At 50.1% G+C, this 20,091-nt stretch overlaps 2 protein-coding genes across 2 annotated transcripts; both read right to left on the bottom strand.

The window, feature by feature from the left end:
* Positions 1 to 1,566: 1,566 nt before the first annotated feature.
* On the bottom strand, positions 1,567 to 3,060 carry LOC306659001 (sperm motility kinase 2B-like; the record flags this gene model as incomplete). The annotated part of the gene is made up of 1 exon (XM_079136257.1): positions 1,567 to 3,060. One exon carries the CDS (start codon positions 3,058 to 3,060, stop codon positions 1,567 to 1,569), a length of 1,494 nt encoding a protein of 497 aa, XP_078992383.1.
* A 5,473-nt stretch (positions 3,061 to 8,533) lies between these two features.
* On the bottom strand, positions 8,534 to 10,027 carry LOC306659000 (sperm motility kinase 2B-like; the record flags this gene model as incomplete). The annotated part of the gene is made up of 1 exon (XM_079136256.1): positions 8,534 to 10,027. One exon carries the CDS (start codon positions 10,025 to 10,027, stop codon positions 8,534 to 8,536), a length of 1,494 nt encoding a protein of 497 aa, XP_078992382.1.
* Between the last annotated feature and the right edge of the window lie 10,064 nt (positions 10,028 to 20,091).

The following is a 20,091-nucleotide window of genomic DNA, read 5'->3' as shown; positions in this document are numbered from 1 at the left end:
AGAATCAGAGGATACCATGGACAGATGCAGGAAATGCCTTTGCCAAAGACAGCACTCATTCATTTTTATAAGACTTAGGGAAACGAAGGAGAGAAGGAACGTCCCTCAACATCTTCAACCCTATACATGACGAAACAAAGGTCAACATCATTCTCAGTGGAGAAAAACCGAAAGCATTTCCCGTAAAGCAGGAACAAAGAAAGCCTGTCCACACTGCCCACACTACTACCCAACACAGAACTTGAAGGCATGGATAGGGGATCAGGGAAGAGAAGGAACTTAAAGGGATACAAAGAGGAATACATAATCCTCTACGTGAAAGAACCCCCTAAAACTCACCAGAAGGCTTGTAGAACTGATGAAAGAAAATTTACCAAGGAAGAAGGATGAAAGATCTACAAATAAAGCAGTCCATTTCCTTTACTCCAATAATGAATCTGCTACAGAGGAAATGAACACTCTGCTTCACAACAGCTTCCAATAAAGTAGCATTGAACCAAACCAAGGAGGTGAAAGATGTCTACACTGAAAACTTTACCACAGTGACATGCACTCTGTAGCAAGGGATGGATCCATTTCTGACCACAAAGGGTAAGAGCAAGATACTTCAGTCAGAGGACCTGCAGGTGACAGGCCTGAGGAGATGTCAGAGGGACGGTGTCCAAAGCCATCCTCTTTGACCGCCCTGACCATGTCTTTTCTCTTCTGCCCACTTGGATGGACAAAACCGCATTAATAGAAGCCAAAGGCGAGAGCAAGTCCCCGTCGGTGCACTTTGTCTTCATGTGAAATTGAATTCAACAGGTGGATGGACACCTGCACTCCTGAAATCCTGTGTGTTCCCTGTCCAGTACCGTTAGCAACAGTCATGAGCTGTGATTGTTGTGGGAAGGAGGCCACCAGCCACGGCGGCAGGCAGGCCAGCCCCGCCCACTGTCCCTTCTATACCCTCCCTACGCACAGCATCATGGAGATGATGCCACAGAACACCCTGAGGCCTCCCATGCCTTCTCACCTGGGATTTCTCCCACCCTTGCCACCCACACGCCCACACCCCTCAGGGCAGATTCCCCCTGACCAGGGTCACCAGCTAAAGCTCATGTCTACACTGGCTCAACGAGTGTGACTCTATCTGCCCCAGGTCAAGGGGAGCAAGTCTGTGTGCATCAGGTCCAAGTAAGGGACTGTTCTACACTAGATGGATGCGAGTGAGTCCCCAGGTGCTCTCAGCTGGGGGAGTCTACCTACACCGGTGACACAGTGTTCCAGGCCTCAAGGCATGGGTGACGCTCAACCTGAGGTCCCTTCATTCTTGGATTCAACCCACCCCCTTTTTTGATTCTTATAACTGTTGGAACAGAAATGTTATGATACGGTATATCTGAAACAAATTTATTGGCAACAACTGCGAAGAATGGGAGGAAGCGGAGAGAGGGGCAGGGCAGGTGAAGTGTCCCGGGCAGAAGGGTCTCTGGTGTCTTTGGCAGGTGGGGGCAGAGGGGACTCACGCTGGGCCAGCGCTGGTTCCGTGTGGCTCAGCTGTCCACTTGCTGGTGGCCACGCTGTCTATGGGTCCAGGGAGTCTCTTCTCTCTGCCATGGGAACCACCGCATTGGTGGCACGTGGCAGGCAGCAGCAGAGTCTTCGGACACAGGTGGCCATCCTCCCAGTCCAGCGCTTCCTGTTGTCTGTGGCTGAATCTTGGGAGGAGTTTCCGTGGCCTCTTCCGAGCAGCCTGAGTAGCATCCTCCAGCGTTTGGGCAAGGAGGACACAGAGTCAGAGTGGGCGGCTCTGCTGGGAGTGGGGTCCTTTGCAGGCAGGCAGCCGAGAGGAATAGCGGGCAGGCTGGCCCTTCTGGTGGCCTCCTGGGCGGGCTGTTTGTCCTCCTTGGGCAGCAGAGGCTCACAGGGTGAGGGCCAGTGGTGAGGAGCAGGCTCACTCTTGCTCCTCCTCGGGAGGCCAGGGAAAGCAGAAAACTGGGTGACCCGTGGGCGAGGCACAAACCTGGGAGGCCCAGGCTTCCTGGGGAGCACGCACCCTACCCCCTGCCTCTTCTGTTGCTGGACGATCAAGTAGGTGGCCATGGGCGCGTCAAACTTTCTCTGGAGCAGCGATAACCAGGTCTGGTATGGATCCAAACCCATGTCCAGCAGGAGCGCCATGATTTCGGGGTCTGGGTGTTTTCTGGGGACTACCTCCCTCCACGGAGGGGCTGAGTCGTCCTCACCCTGCTTCAGCCACGGGTGCTGGGAGATTTGCTTGGCCGTGGGCCGCTTCTTGGGCTGCACCGTCAGCATGCGGCGGATGAGCCTCCGGGCTTTGACGGGCACAGACTGAGGGACGTCGTACCACGCCAGGACGATGAGCTCGAGTATCTGGCTGGAGCTGGCTGCCATAAAGGGCAGGGTGTGTGTCAACATGAAGTAGAGGATGACCCCCAGGCTCCAGACGTCCACCGGGGGGCCCTCGTACTCTTCCTGCAGGATGGTTTCGGGGGCCAGGTATGGGACAGTCCCCCAGAACCTCCTCACCTTCTGGCCGGCCCGGAACCTGGTGGCGGCGCCAAAGTCGATGAGCTTGACGCGGCCTCTGGCGTCCAGCAAGATGTTCTCTGGCTTCAGGTCCCGGTGCACGATGCCCCTGTCGTGGCAGTAGCCCACGGCACACACTATCTGCCTGAAGACCCTGCGCGCCTCCTCCTCCTGCATGCCACAGGCCACGCGCATCAGCAGCTCTCCCCCACCTGCGTGCTCCATCACCATGTAGATGTGCTTCTCGGTGCCAATGACCTGAAAGAGCTGGGCCACACCGGGGTGCTCCAGGCTCATCAGCACGCTGGGCTCGGAGAGGACCGGGATGTTGTCCGGCACCACTTCCTGGACTTTCACTGCCACCTCTGCCCCGGTGGGCCGATGGCGGGCCAGGGCCACCTGGCCATAGGAGCCACGCCCAATGGCCCTCACGAACTCGTAGTGGTCCGTGAAGGCGCACTCACGCCAGGGGCTGGGCCCCGGCCGTGAGGCTGACCTACTCTCACTCTCACTACTCTGGCTAAACATCCTAAGCAGGAACACCACCTAAGGATGCTAGCTTAAAAAAAATAACAAGCCAAAACAACAAACCCGAATCAGAAACCAAAACCAGACAAAACAACAAACCCAAATCAAAGAACCAATATCCCAAGACCACAGTCACCAACCGCCAACCGCCAACCACCAAACGCACTAACTAGCTGGGAGTCCGACAGGTCACCACCAAGAGCTTCCTGTACTTGTGGACAAAAGCCCAGCTGCAGCCCACCCTCTTATATACCTGCCCTTTCACACTGCCTCACAATGGCTGCTTGTGAGGTCAGAGCAAGAAACGGCAGAGTCATGCCTGGCCATGACCCCCAGTGGTCAGCTCCCTTCTGGGCCTCCACAAGGCTTTCCATCACCAGAAAAAGAAGGAATTACAAAGGACTGCAGATCCTTGTTTTTTCCTTCTGTGGGTTATTGAAACACTTTACAAATTAAAATGTGCCCAGTACTCCAAAGGACTTGCCATTTCACGTCAAATATTTCTAATAAGTCTGGATTTTGAAACACCCTATCATCACTACTCTCAAGGTATTCAATTGGTTTTTCTTGCAAAAGAAAGTGATGGCACCTCCCTCCCACTGTGGTACTCTCACCAAATGCCCTGTTCCCTGAGACACCGTAGAGGACATTCTCAACACCCATGGGCTCAAGAGGGAGGAAGGCATCACCCACCATCATTTCTACACACACAGTCCTCTCAGGGATGTCTCAGTACAAGCTCTGGATTTCCAAAAAGAATGGCTTGTTACATTCAGAGCGATAAGGGACAAAATGTGGAAAGCAAGGATCCCAGAACTTGCCAAAGTGTCCTCCGGTAAGGGAGAAGAAACGGAGGCATTCCCAGATGAGTGTGTCCCTTCTCGCTGCTGTAACAAAATACCTTGGACTGGGTAATATGTTAGCAGGACTTAACGTCCCCCAGTTGAAGACAAAGCATTTCATTGCCCTATCCTCACATGACCCAAGGGGCAGAAGGATGGAACTCAATTCCTCAAGCACTTTATTTTTGGGGGGGAAGGGAGGGCATTGTGGTGATTAATTGCAGGGTCTCACAGGTCTCAGGCAAGTACTCTAATCCTGATGTACATCTCCAGCCATTCATTGATCTATTGATCTACAAATTAATTGACTCTGAGACACATTTTTGCTAAGTTGCTCACTCTGGGCATAAAGATGTGATTGTCCTGCCTCAGTAAACAGAGGAGGTAGCCTATCCTCTGTTATCCTCTGAATAAAAGGGGATCCCCCAAGCTCCTGTGTTCATGCAGAAGTAGTCAGTGCTTAAAGTATTGGATTGTGGGAGCTGTCAACGAACCACACCACCTAAATTTCAGTGGAATAACTGGGGTGTTAAGTGTAGGTATGTCAGGTGTGGCTGGAGGTGGTGGATCACTGGCGTCATGCCCTGGAAGGCTGCTCCTCTCCTGTGACAACTTACTCTCTCTCTGACTCCTTACTGCCGTGAGGGGAGTAGCTTGCCTCCACTGGGCCCTCCACTCATGGTGTGCTGACTCACCTGGGGCCCAGAGAAATGGAGTTGGCCTTGTAAGGAGTGAGCCTGCTGGGATTACGTGTCCATCCTTTCCGTTCATTTACTCCGAATAACTTGAAAACTAACTGAAACAGACATCAGTGTAGTGAGAATAAACTCATCATTTGCATCAGAAAGCTTGAGTCTGGTTTTGAGTAAGAATGTTTAATGCTACAGAGAGGAAAGCTGGAAAACTTTAGATTCTAGTAAGAAGAGGTGAACAGGGACTCTGGTACTCAGTAGAGCAGAGTACCAAACAGAGATGCAGACCTGAGCTTTGAGAAGGAAACGAGGAACCTAACTGGAGTTGGACTCTACACCACTTGTGTTCTAACCTGGCAAAGCTTTGATTACATTTGATGCATGTCCAGAGAGTCTACTGCGGCTGAATGTTAAAGCCACGGGCTAATGAATATGTTGGAGGAAATTTCAACACAGCACAGCATACAGTGACCGGCACGGATATTGCCAAGTTTTCCATAGGTAAGGGAGAAAAAGAAAACAAGAGAGCAGAATGATTGCAAATGCTTGCAGTTTGTCCAACTTGTACTTAGAAGCTGAGCCTCAGGAAGATGTGCTTGTTGAAGAGAATAGAGTTCCTAAAGGGATGCCAGGAACTTTGCACAAACACAGCAAGAGCAAGACCTGACAGCATCTCAGGAATTTGCAAGACCATTGCCAGTACGGACTTCGGATTCAGCAGAGAATATTTCTTTGACAAGAGACTGTGGGACGCTGATGGCCCCAGGTATGTGTAAAAGCTGGTTCTCCAGGCTCAGGCACACAGGCCCTCAGAGGCCACCTCTGCCTTGATTCCGCACACAAGGCATATGTGCTCCATTTTGTAGTCAGTAGCTGAGGGAGTTGGGGTTGGAGATGTTCAAGAACAGCATTTCCCATGTTTGTGAAGTTCTGCTGCCAAATGTTCACAATACACTTGTTTCTCTTGCTCCTGTTAAGGGCATTGTTTGGGGAACTGCACAGAAATAGATGTAGAATTTTCCTGAGATGACAGCGTTGGGAAGTCCAGTATTTCACTTCAAAAATCAACTAGGAGAAAAGGTAAGCATGCTTGGACATAAGATGGAGTGAATGAGCTGCCTGCCCCGTTCTCCCTGTGAGGACCCCATTGAACCAGCAGGCCATCCTGCTTTCCTCACAAGGACAAAAGGGCCACACAATCAGCAGCATATCCTGCTTCCCTTATAAGGACACAAGTCATACTGAAGCACCAACTTGACCTACTCCTTTATGACCCCATCTTAAGTAATTACATCATAATCTAGTCATTTCAAGAAAACAAATAACCACTTATATACCTAGGGTGGGTTTAGGACTTCAGCAAATGATCTGGGGGATATAATTTAACTCATAGCGCTCTCTCACCCCACATGGGGCCTTTTCATCCACTGGTGTTGGATTTTGTCATGTGATAACACTACGCCATCCACGCAAACATGGGACCTCCTGGCTGGTTGGTGAAGTGCGTATCCTTAGCGCCTATATGGTCCTGCAAATTCCTCTTGCCCAGTGACCCCATAAACATTCACTTCTTCCACCTCTTAAACTTCCTTGACCCATACATTACCTGCAAGTGCGCTTACTTTCTCAGCTCTTGGATATTTTTGGCATCTCACTCTTTTCTACTTTAAGTCCACTAAACAGCGAGTATATTTGCAATTCTTTTAAATTTGATTGCTTTTAATGAAGAGGTAAAGATTCTGAAAAGGAACCACAGGAAATTCTGGAAAATGAGAATTAAGTCAACAAACTGGATTAAAATCTCAGTAGAAAAAATAGCAGATTATTAATTGAAAGGTCCTCAAAAGTATTCATAAAACTTTTCACGTATCGACTGGACAATTTGCTTTTTACTCACAGCACGTTGGATATTCACAAAAGATACCACAGGTTATGGGATGAAGCACATGTTAGCCAAAACAAATACGTACAGGGACCTCTTTGAATTTGGTGGATAAGAATGGATTGCGATTAGAAATCCACACGAAAACAATTCTAGCACCTACAACAGGACATTAAACACCACACACTTAAAAGAGAAAAGACTTGAAGAAAGAAATCAGTAGAGAGATTTTTTAAAGAATCTAGAAAGAAATCGGGACAAAAGTACAATGAATACGTATCTATGGGACTGTGTGAAGGCAGTTCTAAGATAAACTTTTCTACCAAGGGGCTGGTCTCATTTTTGTAAAAAACTTGCAAAATACCAAGGTGTCAAACAGACGAACTAATGTTACACCTCAAGGTCATCCACAAAAGTAATAATGGAAATATCAGTAGAAGACATGTGCTAATCAATCAGTGTAGTTCACCATCTGAACAGAGTTCTGGACAAGAATCAGAGGATACCATGGACAGATGCAGGAAATGCCTTTGCCAAAGACAGCACTCATTCATTTTTATAAGACTTAGGGAAACGAAGGAGAGAAGGAACTTCCCTCAACATCTTCAACCCTATACATGACGAAACAAAGGTCAACATCATTCTCAGTGGAGAAAAACCGAAAGCATTTCCCGTAAAGCAGGAACAAAGAAAGCCTGTCCACACTGCCCACACTACTACCCAACACAGAACTTGAAGGCATGGATAGGGGATCAGGGAAGAGAAGGAACTTAAAGGGATACAAAGAGGAATACATAATCCTCTACGTGAAAGAACCCCCTAAAACTCACCAGAAGGCTTGTAGAACTGATGAAAGAAAATTTACCAAGGAAGAAGGATGAAAGATCTACAAATAAAGCAGTCCATTTCCTTTACTCCAATAATGAATCTGCTACAGAGGAAATGAACACTCTGCTTCACAACAGCTTCCAATAAAGTAGCATTGAACCAAACCAAGGAGGTGAAAGATGTCTACACTGAAAACTTTACCACAGTGACATGCACTCTGTAGCAAGGGATGGATCCATTTCTGACCACAAAGGGTAAGAGCAAGATACTTCAGTCAGAGGACCTGCAGGTGACAGGCCTGAGGAGATGTCAGAGGGACGGTGTCCAAAGCCATCCTCTTTGACCGCCCTGACCATGTCTTTTCTCTTCTGCCCACTTGGATGGACAAAACCGCATTAATAGAAGCCAAAGGCGAGAGCAAGTCCCCGTCGGTGCACTTTGTCTTCATGTGAAATTGAATTCAACAGGTGGATGGACACCTGCACTCCTGAAATCCTGTGTGTTCCCTGTCCAGTACCGTTAGCAACAGTCATGAGCTGTGATTGTTGTGGGAAGGAGGCCACCAGCCACGGCGGCAGGCAGGCCAGCCCCGCCCACTGTCCCTTCTATACCCTCCCTACGCACAGCATCATGGAGATGATGCCACAGAACACCCTGAGGCCTCCCATGCCTTCTCACCTGGGATTTCTCCCACCCTTGCCACCCACACGCCCACACCCCTCAGGGCAGATTCCCCCTGACCAGGGTCACCAGCTAAAGCTCATGTCTACACTGGCTCAACGAGTGTGACTCTATCTGCCCCAGGTCAAGGGGAGCAAGTCTGTGTGCATCAGGTCCAAGTAAGGGACTGTTCTACACTAGATGGATGCGAGTGAGTCCCCAGGTGCTCTCAGCTGGGGGAGTCTACCTACACCGGTGACACAGTGTTCCAGGCCTCAAGGCATGGGTGACGCTCAACCTGAGGTCCCTTCATTCTTGGATTCAACCCACCCCCTTTTTTGATTCTTATAACTGTTGGAACAGAAATGTTATGATACGGTATATCTGAAACAAATTTATTGGCAACAACTGCGAAGAATGGGAGGAAGCGGAGAGAGGGGCAGGGCAGGTGAAGTGTCCCGGGCAGAAGGGTCTCTGGTGTCTTTGGCAGGTGGGGGCAGAGGGGACTCACGCTGGGCCAGCGCTGGTTCCGTGTGGCTCAGCTGTCCACTTGCTGGTGGCCACGCTGTCTATGGGTCCAGGGAGTCTCTTCTCTCTGCCATGGGAACCACCGCATTGGTGGCACGTGGCAGGCAGCAGCAGAGTCTTCGGACACAGGTGGCCATCCTCCCAGTCCAGCGCTTCCTGTTGTCTGTGGCTGAATCTTGGGAGGAGTTTCCGTGGCCTCTTCCGAGCAGCCTGAGTAGCATCCTCCAGCGTTTGGGCAAGGAGGACACAGAGTCAGAGTGGGCGGCTCTGCTGGGAGTGGGGTCCTTTGCAGGCAGGCAGCCGAGAGGAATAGCGGGCAGGCTGGCCCTTCTGGTGGCCTCCTGGGCGGGCTGTTTGTCCTCCTTGGGCAGCAGAGGCTCACAGGGTGAGGGCCAGTGGTGAGGAGCAGGCTCACTCTTGCTCCTCCTCGGGAGGCCAGGGAAAGCAGAAAACTGGGTGACCCGTGGGCGAGGCACAAACCTGGGAGGCCCAGGCTTCCTGGGGAGCACGCACCCTACCCCCTGCCTCTTCTGTTGCTGGACGATCAAGTAGGTGGCCATGGGCGCGTCAAACTTTCTCTGGAGCAGCGATAACCAGGTCTGGTATGGATCCAAACCCATGTCCAGCAGGAGCGCCATGATTTCGGGGTCTGGGTGTTTTCTGGGGACTACCTCCCTCCACGGAGGGGCTGAGTCGTCCTCACCCTGCTTCAGCCACGGGTGCTGGGAGATTTGCTTGGCCGTGGGCCGCTTCTTGGGCTGCACCGTCAGCATGCGGCGGATGAGCCTCCGGGCTTTGACGGGCACAGACTGAGGGACGTCGTACCACGCCAGGACGATGAGCTCGAGTATCTGGCTGGAGCTGGCTGCCATAAAGGGCAGGGTGTGTGTCAACATGAAGTAGAGGATGACCCCCAGGCTCCAGACGTCCACCGGGGGGCCCTCGTACTCTTCCTGCAGGATGGTTTCGGGGGCCAGGTATGGGACAGTCCCCCAGAACCTCCTCACCTTCTGGCCGGCCCGGAACCTGGTGGCGGCGCCAAAGTCGATGAGCTTGACGCGGCCTCTGGCGTCCAGCAAGATGTTCTCTGGCTTCAGGTCCCGGTGCACGATGCCCCTGTCGTGGCAGTAGCCCACGGCACACACTATCTGCCTGAAGACCCTGCGCGCCTCCTCCTCCTGCATGCCACAGGCCACGCGCATCAGCAGCTCTCCCCCACCTGCGTGCTCCATCACCATGTAGATGTGCTTCTCGGTGCCAATGACCTGAAAGAGCTGGGCCACACCGGGGTGCTCCAGGCTCATCAGCACGCTGGGCTCGGAGAGGACCGGGATGTTGTCCGGCACCACTTCCTGGACTTTCACTGCCACCTCTGCCCCGGTGGGCCGATGGCGGGCCAGGGCCACCTGGCCATAGGAGCCACGCCCAATGGCCCTCACGAACTCGTAGTGGTCCGTGAAGGCGCACTCACGCCAGGGGCTGGGCCCCGGCCGTGAGGCTGACCTACTCTCACTCTCACTACTCTGGCTAAACATCCTAAGCAGGAACACCACCTAAGGATGCTAGCTTAAAAAAAAATAACAAGCCAAAACAACAAACCCGAATCAGAAACCAAAACCAGACAAAACAACAAACCCAAATCAAAGAACCAATATCCCAAGACCACAGTCACCAACCGCCAACCGCCAACCACCAAACGCACTAACTAGCTGGGAGTCCGACAGGTCACCACCAAGAGCTTCCTGTACTTGTGGACAAAAGCCCAGCTGCAGCCCACCCTCTTATATACCTGCCCTTTCACACTGCCTCACAATGGCTGCTTGTGAGGTCAGAGCAAGAAACGGCAGAGTCATGCCTGGCCATGACCCCCAGTGGTCAGCTCCCTTCTGGGCCTCCACAAGGCTTTCCATCACCAGAAAAAGAAGGAATTACAAAGGACTGCAGATCCTTGTTTTTTCCTTCTGTGGGTTATTGAAACACTTTACAAATTAAAATGTGCCCAGTACTCCAAAGGACTTGCCATTTCACGTCAAATATTTCTAATAAGTCTGGATTTTGAAACACCCTATCATCACTACTCTCAAGGTATTCAATTGGTTTTTCTTGCAAAAGAAAGTGATGGCACCTCCCTCCCACTGTGGTACTCTCACCAAATGCCCTGTTCCCTGAGACACCGTAGAGGACATTCTCAACACCCATGGGCTCAAGAGGGAGGAAGGCATCACCCACCATCATTTCTACACACACAGTCCTCTCAGGGATGTCTCAGTACAAGCTCTGGATTTCCAAAAAGAATGGCTTGTTACATTCAGAGCGATAAGGGACAAAATGTGGAAAGCAAGGATCCCAGAACTTGCCAAAGTGTCCTCCGGTAAGGGAGAAGAAACGGAGGCATTCCCAGATGAGTGTGTCCCTTCTCGCTGCTGTAACAAAATACCTTGGACTGGGTAATATGTTAGCAGGACTTAACGTCCCCCAGTTGAAGACAAAGCATTTCATTGCCCTATCCTCACATGACCCAAGGGGCAGAAGGATGGAACTCAATTCCTCAAGCACTTTATTTTTGGGGGGGAAGGGAGGGCATTGTGGTGATTAATTGCAGGGTCTCACAGGTCTCAGGCAAGTACTCTAATCCTGATGTACATCTCCAGCCATTCATTGATCTATTGATCTACAAATTAATTGACTCTGAGACACATTTTTGCTAAGTTGCTCACTCTGGGCATAAAGATGTGATTGTCCTGCCTCAGTAAACAGAGGAGGTAGCCTATCCTCTGTTATCCTCTGAATAAAAGGGGATCCCCCAAGCTCCTGTGTTCATGCAGAAGTAGTCAGTGCTTAAAGTATTGGATTGTGGGAGCTGTCAACGAACCACACCACCTAAATTTCAGTGGAATAACTGGGGTGTTAAGTGTAGGTATGTCAGGTGTGGCTGGAGGTGGTGGATCACTGGCGTCATGCCCTGGAAGGCTGCTCCTCTCCTGTGACAACTTACTCTCTCTCTGACTCCTTACTGCCGTGAGGGGAGTAGCTTGCCTCCACTGGGCCCTCCACTCATGGTGTGCTGACTCACCTGGGGCCCAGAGAAATGGAGTTGGCCTTGTAAGGAGTGAGCCTGCTGGGATTACGTGTCCATCCTTTCCGTTCATTTACTCCGAATAACTTGAAAACTAACTGAAACAGACATCAGTGTAGTGAGAATAAACTCATCATTTGCATCAGAAAGCTTGAGTCTGGTTTTGAGTAAGAATGTTTAATGCTACAGAGAGGAAAGCTGGAAAACTTTAGATTCTAGTAAGAAGAGGTGAACAGGGACTCTGGTACTCAGTAGAGCAGAGTACCAAACAGAGATGCAGACCTGAGCTTTGAGAAGGAAACGAGGAACCTAACTGGAGTTGGACTCTACACCACTTGTGTTCTAACCTGGCAAAGCTTTGATTACATTTGATGCATGTCCAGAGAGTCTACTGCGGCTGAATGTTAAAGCCACGGGCTAATGAATATGTTGGAGGAAATTTCAACACAGCACAGCATACAGTGACCGGCACGGATATTGCCAAGTTTTCCATAGGTAAGGGAGAAAAAGAAAACAAGAGAGCAGAATGATTGCAAATGCTTGCAGTTTGTCCAACTTGTACTTAGAAGCTGAGCCTCAGGAAGATGTGCTTGTTGAAGAGAATAGAGTTCCTAAAGGGATGCCAGGAACTTTGCACAAACACAGCAAGAGCAAGACCTGACAGCATCTCAGGAATTTGCAAGACCATTGCCAGTACGGACTTCGGATTCAGCAGAGAATATTTCTTTGACAAGAGACTGTGGGACGCTGATGGCCCCAGGTATGTGTAAAAGCTGGTTCTCCAGGCTCAGGCACACAGGCCCTCAGAGGCCACCTCTGCCTTGATTCCGCACACAAGGCATATGTGCTCCATTTTGTAGTCAGTAGCTGAGGGAGTTGGGGTTGGAGATGTTCAAGAACAGCATTTCCCATGTTTGTGAAGTTCTGCTGCCAAATGTTCACAATACACTTGTTTCTCTTGCTCCTGTTAAGGGCATTGTTTGGGGAACTGCACAGAAATAGATGTAGAATTTTCCTGAGATGACAGCGTTGGGAAGTCCAGTATTTCACTTCAAAAATCAACTAGGAGAAAAGGTAAGCATGCTTGGACATAAGATGGAGTGAATGAGCTGCCTGCCCCGTTCTCCCTGTGAGGACCCCATTGAACCAGCAGGCCATCCTGCTTTCCTCACAAGGACAAAAGGGCCACACAATCAGCAGCATATCCTGCTTCCCTTATAAGGACACAAGTCATACTGAAGCACCAACTTGACCTACTCCTTTATGACCCCATCTTAAGTAATTACATCATAATCTAGTCATTTCAAGAAAACAAATAACCACTTATATACCTAGGGTGGGTTTAGGACTTCAGCAAATGATCTGGGGGATATAATTTAACTCATAGCGCTCTCTCACCCCACATGGGGCCTTTTCATCCACTGGTGTTGGATTTTGTCATGTGATAACACTACGCCATCCACGCAAACATGGGACCTCCTGGCTGGTTGGTGAAGTGCGTATCCTTAGCGCCTATATGGTCCTGCAAATTCCTCTTGCCCAGTGACCCCATAAACATTCACTTCTTCCACCTCTTAAACTTCCTTGACCCATACATTACCTGCAAGTGCGCTTACTTTCTCAGCTCTTGGATATTTTTGGCATCTCACTCTTTTCTACTTTAAGTCCACTAAACAGCGAGTATATTTGCAATTCTTTTAAATTTGATTGCTTTTAATGAAGAGGTAAAGATTCTGAAAAGGAACCACAGGAAAATTCTGGAAAATGAGAATTAAGTCAACAAACTGGATTAAAATCTCAGTAGAAAAAATAGCAGATTATTAATTGAAAGGTCCTCAAAAGTATTCATAAAACTTTTCACGTATCGACTGGACAATTTGCTTTTTACTCACAGCACGTTGGATATTCACAAAAGATACCACAGGTTATGGGATGAAGCACATGTTAGCCAAAACAAATACGTACAGGGACCTCTTTGAATTTGGTGGATAAGAATGGATTGCGATTAGAAATCCACACGAAAACAATTCTAGCACCTACAACAGGACATTAAACACCACACACTTAAAAGAGAAAAGACTTGAAGAAAGAAATCAGTAGAGAGATTTTTAAAGAATCTAGAAAGAAATCGGGACAAAAGTACAATGAATACGTATCTATGGACTGTGTGAAGGCAGTTCTAAGATAAACTTTTCTACCAAGGGGCTGGTCTCATTTTTGTAAAAAACTTGCAAAATACCAAGGTGTCAAACAGACGAACTAATGTTACACCTCAGGTCATCCACAAAAAGTAATAATGGAAATATCAGTAGAAGACATGTGCTAATCAATCAGTGTAGTTCACCATCTGAACAGAGTTCTGGACAAGAATCAGAGGATACCATGGACAGATGCAGGAAATGCCTTTGCCAAAGACAGCACTCATTCATTTTATAAGACTTAGGGAAACGAAGGAGAGAAGGAACTTCCCTCAACATCTTCAACCCTATACATGACGAAACAAAGGTCAACATCATTCTCAGTGGAGAAAAACCGAAAGCATTTCCCGTAAAGCAGGAACAAGAAAGCCTGTCCACACTGCCACACTACTACCCAACACAGAACTTGAAGGCATGGATAGGGGATCAGGGAAGAGAAGGAACTTAAAGGGATACAAAGAGGAATACATAATCCTCTACGTGAAAGAACCCCCTAAAACTCACCAGAAGGCTTGTAGAACTGATGAAAGAAAATTTACCAAGGAAGAAGGATGAAAGATCTACAAATAAAGCAGTCCATTTCCTTTACTCCAATAATGAATCTGCTACAGAGGAAATGAACACTCTGCTTCACAACAGCTTCCAATAAAGTAGCATTGAACCAAACCAAGGAGGTGAAAGATGTCTACACTGAAAACTTTACCACAGTGACATGCACTCTGTAACAAGGGATGGATCCATTTCTGACCACAAAGGGTAAGAGCAAGATACTTCAGTCAGAGGACCTGCAGGTGACAGGCCTGAGGAGATGTCAGAGGGACGGTGTCCAAAGCCATCCTCTTTGACCGCCCTGACCATGTCTTTTCTCTTCTGCCCACTTGGATGGACAAAACCGCATTAATAGAAGCCAAAGGCGAGAGCAAGTCCCCGTCGGTGCACTTTGTCTTCATGTGAAATTGAATTCAACAGGTGGATGGACACCTGCACTCCTGAAATCCTGTGTGTTCCCTGTCCAGTACCATTAGCAACAGTCATGAGCTGTGATTGTTGTGGGAAGGAGGCCACCAGCCACGGCGGCAGGCAGGCCAGCCCCGCCCACTGTCCCTTCTATACCCTCCCTACGCACAGCATCATGGAGATGATGCCACAGAACACCCTGAGGCCTCCCATGCCTTCTCACCTGGGATTTCTCCCACCCTTGCCACCCACACGCCCACACCCCTCAGGGCAGATTCCCCCTGACCAGGGTCACCAGCTAAAGCTCATGTCTACACTGGCTCAACGAGTGTGACTCTATCTGCCCCAGGTCAAGGGGAGCAAGTCTGTGTGCATCAGGTCCAAGTAAGGGACTGTTCTACACTAGATGGATGCGAGTGAGTCCCCAGGTGCTCTCAGCTGGGGGAGTCTACCTACAACCGGTGACACAGTGTTCCAGGCCTCAAGGCATGGGTGACGCTCAACCTGAGGTCCCTTCATTCTTGGATTCAACCCACCCCCCCTTTTTTGATTCTTATAACTGTTGGAACAGAAATGTTATGATACGGTATATCTGAACAAATTTATTGGCAACAACTGCGAAGAATGGGAGGAAGCGGAGAGAGGGCAGGGCAGGTGAAGTTGTCCCGGGCAGAAGGGTCTCTGGTGTCTTTGGCAGGTGGGGGGCAGAGGGGACTCACGCTGGGCCAGCGCTGGTTCCGTGTGGCTCAAGCTGTCCACTTGCTGGGGCCACGCTGTCTATGGGTCCAGGGAGTCTCTTCTCTCTGCCATGGGAACCACCGCATTGGTGGCACGTGGCAGGCAGCAGCAGAGTCTTCGGACACAGGGTGGCCATCCTCCCAGTCCAGCGCTTCCTGTTGTCTGTGGCTGAATCTTGGGAGGAGTTTCCGTGGCCTCTTCCGAGCAGCCTGAGTAGCATCCTCCAGCGTTTGGGCAAGGAGGACACAGAGTCAGAGTGGGCGGCTCTGCTGGGAGTGGGGTCCTTTGCAGGCAGGCAGCCGAGAGGAATAGCGGGCAGGCTGGCCTTCTGGTGGCCCTCCTGGCGGGCTGTTTGTCCCTTGGGCAGCAGAGGCTCACAGGGTGAGGGCCAGTGGTGAGGAGCAGGCTCACCTTGCTCCTCCTCGGGAGGCCAGGAAAGCAGAAAACTGGGTGACCCGTGGGCGAGGCACAAACCCTGGGAGCCCAGGCTTCCTGGGGAGCACGCAACCTTACCCCCCTGCCTTTCTGTTGCTGGACGATCAAGTAGGTGGCCAGGGGCGCGTCAAACTTTCTCTGGAGCAGCGATAACCAGGTCTGGTATGGATCCAAACCCATGTCCAGCAGGAGCGCCATGATTTCGGGGTCTGGGTGTTTTTCTGGGGACTACCTCCCTCCACGGAGGGGCTGAGTCGTCCTCACCCTGCTTCAGCCACGGGTGCTGGGAGATTTGCTTGGCCGTGGGCCGCTTCTTGGGCTGCACCGTCAGCATGCGGCGGATGAGCCTCCGGGCTTTGACGGCACAGACTGAGGGAAGTCGTACCACGCCAGGACGATGAGCTCGAGTATCTGGCTGGAGCTGGCTGCCATAAAGGGCAGGGTGTGTGTCAACATGAAGTAGAGGATGACCCCCAGGCTCCAGACGTCCACCGGGGGGCCCTCGTACTCTTCCTGCAGGATGGTTTCTGGGGGCCAGGTATGGGACAGTCCCCCAGAACCTCCTCACCTTCTGGCCGGCCCGGAACCTGGTGGCGGCGCCAAAGTCGATGAGCTTGATGCGGCCTCTGGCGTCCAGCAAGATGTTCTCTGGCTTCAGGTCCCGGTGCACGATGCCCCTGTCGTGGCAGTAGCCCACGGCACACACTATCTGCCTGAAGACCCTGCGCGCCTCCTCCCCCTGCATGCCACAGGCACGCACGCGCATCAGCAGCTCTCCCCCACCGCGTGCTCCATCACCATGTAGATGTGCTTCTCGGTGCCATGACCTGAAAGAGCTGGGCCACACCGGGGTGCTCCAGGGCTCATCAGCACGCTGGGCTCGGAGAGGACCGGGATGTTGTCCGGCACCACTTCCTGGACTTTTCACTGCCACCTCTGCCCGGTGGGCCGGATGGCGGGCCAGGGCCACCTGGCCATAGGAGCACGCCCAAGGCCCTCACGAACTCGTAGTGGTCCGTGAAGGCGCACTCACGCCAGGGGCTGGGCCCCGGCCGTGAGGCTGACCTACTCTCACTCTCACTACTCTGGCTAAACAGCCTAAGCAGGAACACACCTAAGGATGCTAGCTTAAAAAAAAAATAACAAGCCAAAACAACAAACCGAATCAAAACCAAACCAGACAAAACAACAACCCAAATCAAGAACCAATATCCCAAGACCACAGTCACCAACCGCCAACCGCCAACCACCAACGCACTAACTAGCTGGGAGTCCGACAGGTCCCCACCAAGAGCTTCCTGTACTTGTGGACAAAAGCCCAGCTGCAGCCCACCCTCTTATATACCTGCCCTTTCACACTGCCTCACAATGGCTGCTTGTGAGGTCAGAGCAAGAAACGGCAGAGTCATGCCTGGCCATGACCCCCAGTGGTCAGCTCCCTTCTGGGCCTCCACAAGGCTTTCCATCACCAGAAAAAGAAGGAATTACAAAGGACTGCAGATCCTTGTTTTTTCCTTCTGTGGGTTATTGAAACACTTTACAAATTAAATGGCCCAGTACTCCAAAGGACTTGCCATTTCACGTCAAATATTTCTAATAAGTCTGGATTTTGAAACACCCTATCATCACTACTCTCAAGGTATTCAATTGGTTTTTCTGCAAAGAAAGTGATGGCACCTCCCTCCCACTGTGGTACTCTCACCAAATGCCCTGTTCCCTGAGACACCGTAGAGGACATCTCAACACCCATGGGCTCAAGAGGGAGAAGGCATCACCCACCATCATTTCTACACACACAGTCCTCTCAGGGATGTCTCAGTACAAGCTCTGGATTTCCAAAAAGAATGGCTTGTTACATTCAGAGCGATAAGGGACAAAATGTGGAAAGCAAGGATCCCAGAACTTGCCAAAGTGTCCTCCGTAAGGGAGAAGAAACGGAGGCATTCCCAGATGAGTGTGTCCCTTCTCGCTGCTGTAACAAAATACCTTGGACTGGGTAATATGTTAGCAGGACTTAACGTCCCCCAGTTGAAGACAAAGCATTTCATTGCCCTATCCTCACATGACCCAAGGGGCAGAAGGATGGAACTCAATTCCTCAAGCACTTTATTTTTGGGGGGAAGGGAGGGCATTGTGGTGATTAATTGCAGGGTCTCACAGGTCTCAGGCAAGTACTCTAATCCTGATGTACATCTCCAGCCATTCATTGATCTATTGATCTACAAATTAATTGACTCTGAGACACATTTTGCTAAGTTGCTCACTCTGGGCATAAAGATGTGATTGTCCTGCCTCAGTAAACAGAGGAGGTAGCCTATCCTCTGTTATCCTCTGATAAAAGGGGATCCCCCAAGCTCCTGTGTTCATGCAGAGTAGTCAGTGCTTAAAGTATTGGATTGTGGGAGCTGTCAACGACCACCCACCTAAATTTCAGTGGAATAACTGGGGTGTTAAGTGTAGGTATGTCAGGTGTGCTGGAGGTGGTGGATCACTGGCGTCATGCCCTGGAAGGCTGCTCCTCTCCTGTGACAACTTACTCTCTCTCTGACTCCTTACTGCCGTGAGGGGAGTAGCTTGCCTCCACTGGGCCCTCCACTCATGGTGTGCTGACTCACCTGGGGCCCAGAGAAATGGAGTTGGCCTTGTAAGGAGTGAGCCTGCTGGGATTACGTGTCCATCCTTTCCGTTCATTTACTCCGAATAACTTGAAAACTAACTGAAACAGACATCAGTGTAGTGAGAATAAACTCATCATTTGCATCAGAAAGCTTGAGTCTGGTTTTGAGTAAGAATGTTTAATGCTACAGAGAGGAAAGCTGGAAAACTTTAGATTCTAGTAAGAAGAGGTGAACAGGGACTCTGGTACTCAGTAGAGCAGAGTACCAAACGAGATGCAGACCTGAGCTTTGAGAAGGAAACGAGGAACCTAACTGGAGTTGGACTCTACACCACTTGTGTTCTAACCTGGCAAAGCTTTGATTACATTTGATGCATGTCCAGAGAGTCTACTGCGGCTGAATGTTAAAGCCACGGGCTAATGAATATTTGGAGGAAATTTCAACACAGCACAGCATACAGTGACCGGCACGGATATTGCCAAGTTTCCATAGGTAAGGGAGAAAAAAGAAAACAAGAGAGCAGAATGATTGCAAATGCTTGCAGTTTGTCCAACTTGTACTTAGAAGCTGAGCCTCAGGAAGATGTGCTTGTTGAAGAGAATAGAGTTCCTAAAGGGATGCCAGGAACTTTGCACAAACACAGCAAGAACAACCTGACAGCATCTCAGGAATTTGCAAGACCATTGCCAGTACGGACTTCGGATTCAGCAGAGAATATTTCTTTGACAAGAGACTGTGGGACGCTGATGGCCCCAGGTATGTGTAAAAGCTGGTTCTCCAGGCTCAGGCACACAGGCCCTCAGAGGCCACCTCTGCCTTGATTCCGCACACAGGCATATGTGCTCCATTTTGTAGTCAGTAGCTGAGGGAGTTGGGGTTGGAGATGTTCAAGAACAGCATTTCCCATGTTTGTGAAGTTCTGCTGCCAAATGTTCACAATACACTTGTTTCTCTTGCTCCTGTTAAGGGCATTGTTTGGGGAACTGCACAGAAATAGATGTAGAATTTTCCTGAGATGACAGCGTTGGGAAGTCCAGTATTTCACTTCAAAAATCAACTAGGAGAAAAGGTAAGCATGCTTGGACATAAGATGGAGTGAATGAGCTGCCTGCCCCGTTCTCCCTGTGAGGACCCCATTGAACCAGCAGGCCATCCTGCTTTCCTCACAAGGACAAAAGGGCCACACAATCAGCAGCATATCCTGCTTCCCTTATAAGGACACAAGTCATACTGAAGCACCAACTTGACCTACTCCTTTATGACCCCATCTTAAGTAATTACATCATAATCTAGTCATTTCAAGAAAACAAATAACCACTTATATACCTAGGGTAGGTTTAGGACTTCAGCAAATGATCTGGGGGATATAATTTAACTCATAGCGCTCTCTCACCCCACATGGGGCCTTTTCATCCACTGGTGTTGGATTTTGTCATGTGATAACACTACGCCATCCACGCAAACATGGGACCTCCTGGCTGGTTGGTGAAGTGCGTATCCTTAGCGCCTATATGTCCTGCAAATTCCTCTTGCCCAGTGACCCCATAAACATTCACTTCTTCCACCTCTTAAACTTC

Source organism: Sciurus vulgaris, assembly GCF_902686455.1.
Source record: "Sciurus vulgaris genome assembly, chromosome: 4".
In the NCBI taxonomy this organism is placed as follows: domain Eukaryota; kingdom Metazoa; phylum Chordata; class Mammalia; order Rodentia; family Sciuridae; genus Sciurus; species Sciurus vulgaris.
Note: the sequence above shows the minus strand (reverse complement) of the source record. Positions and strands in the feature narration are given on the sequence as shown.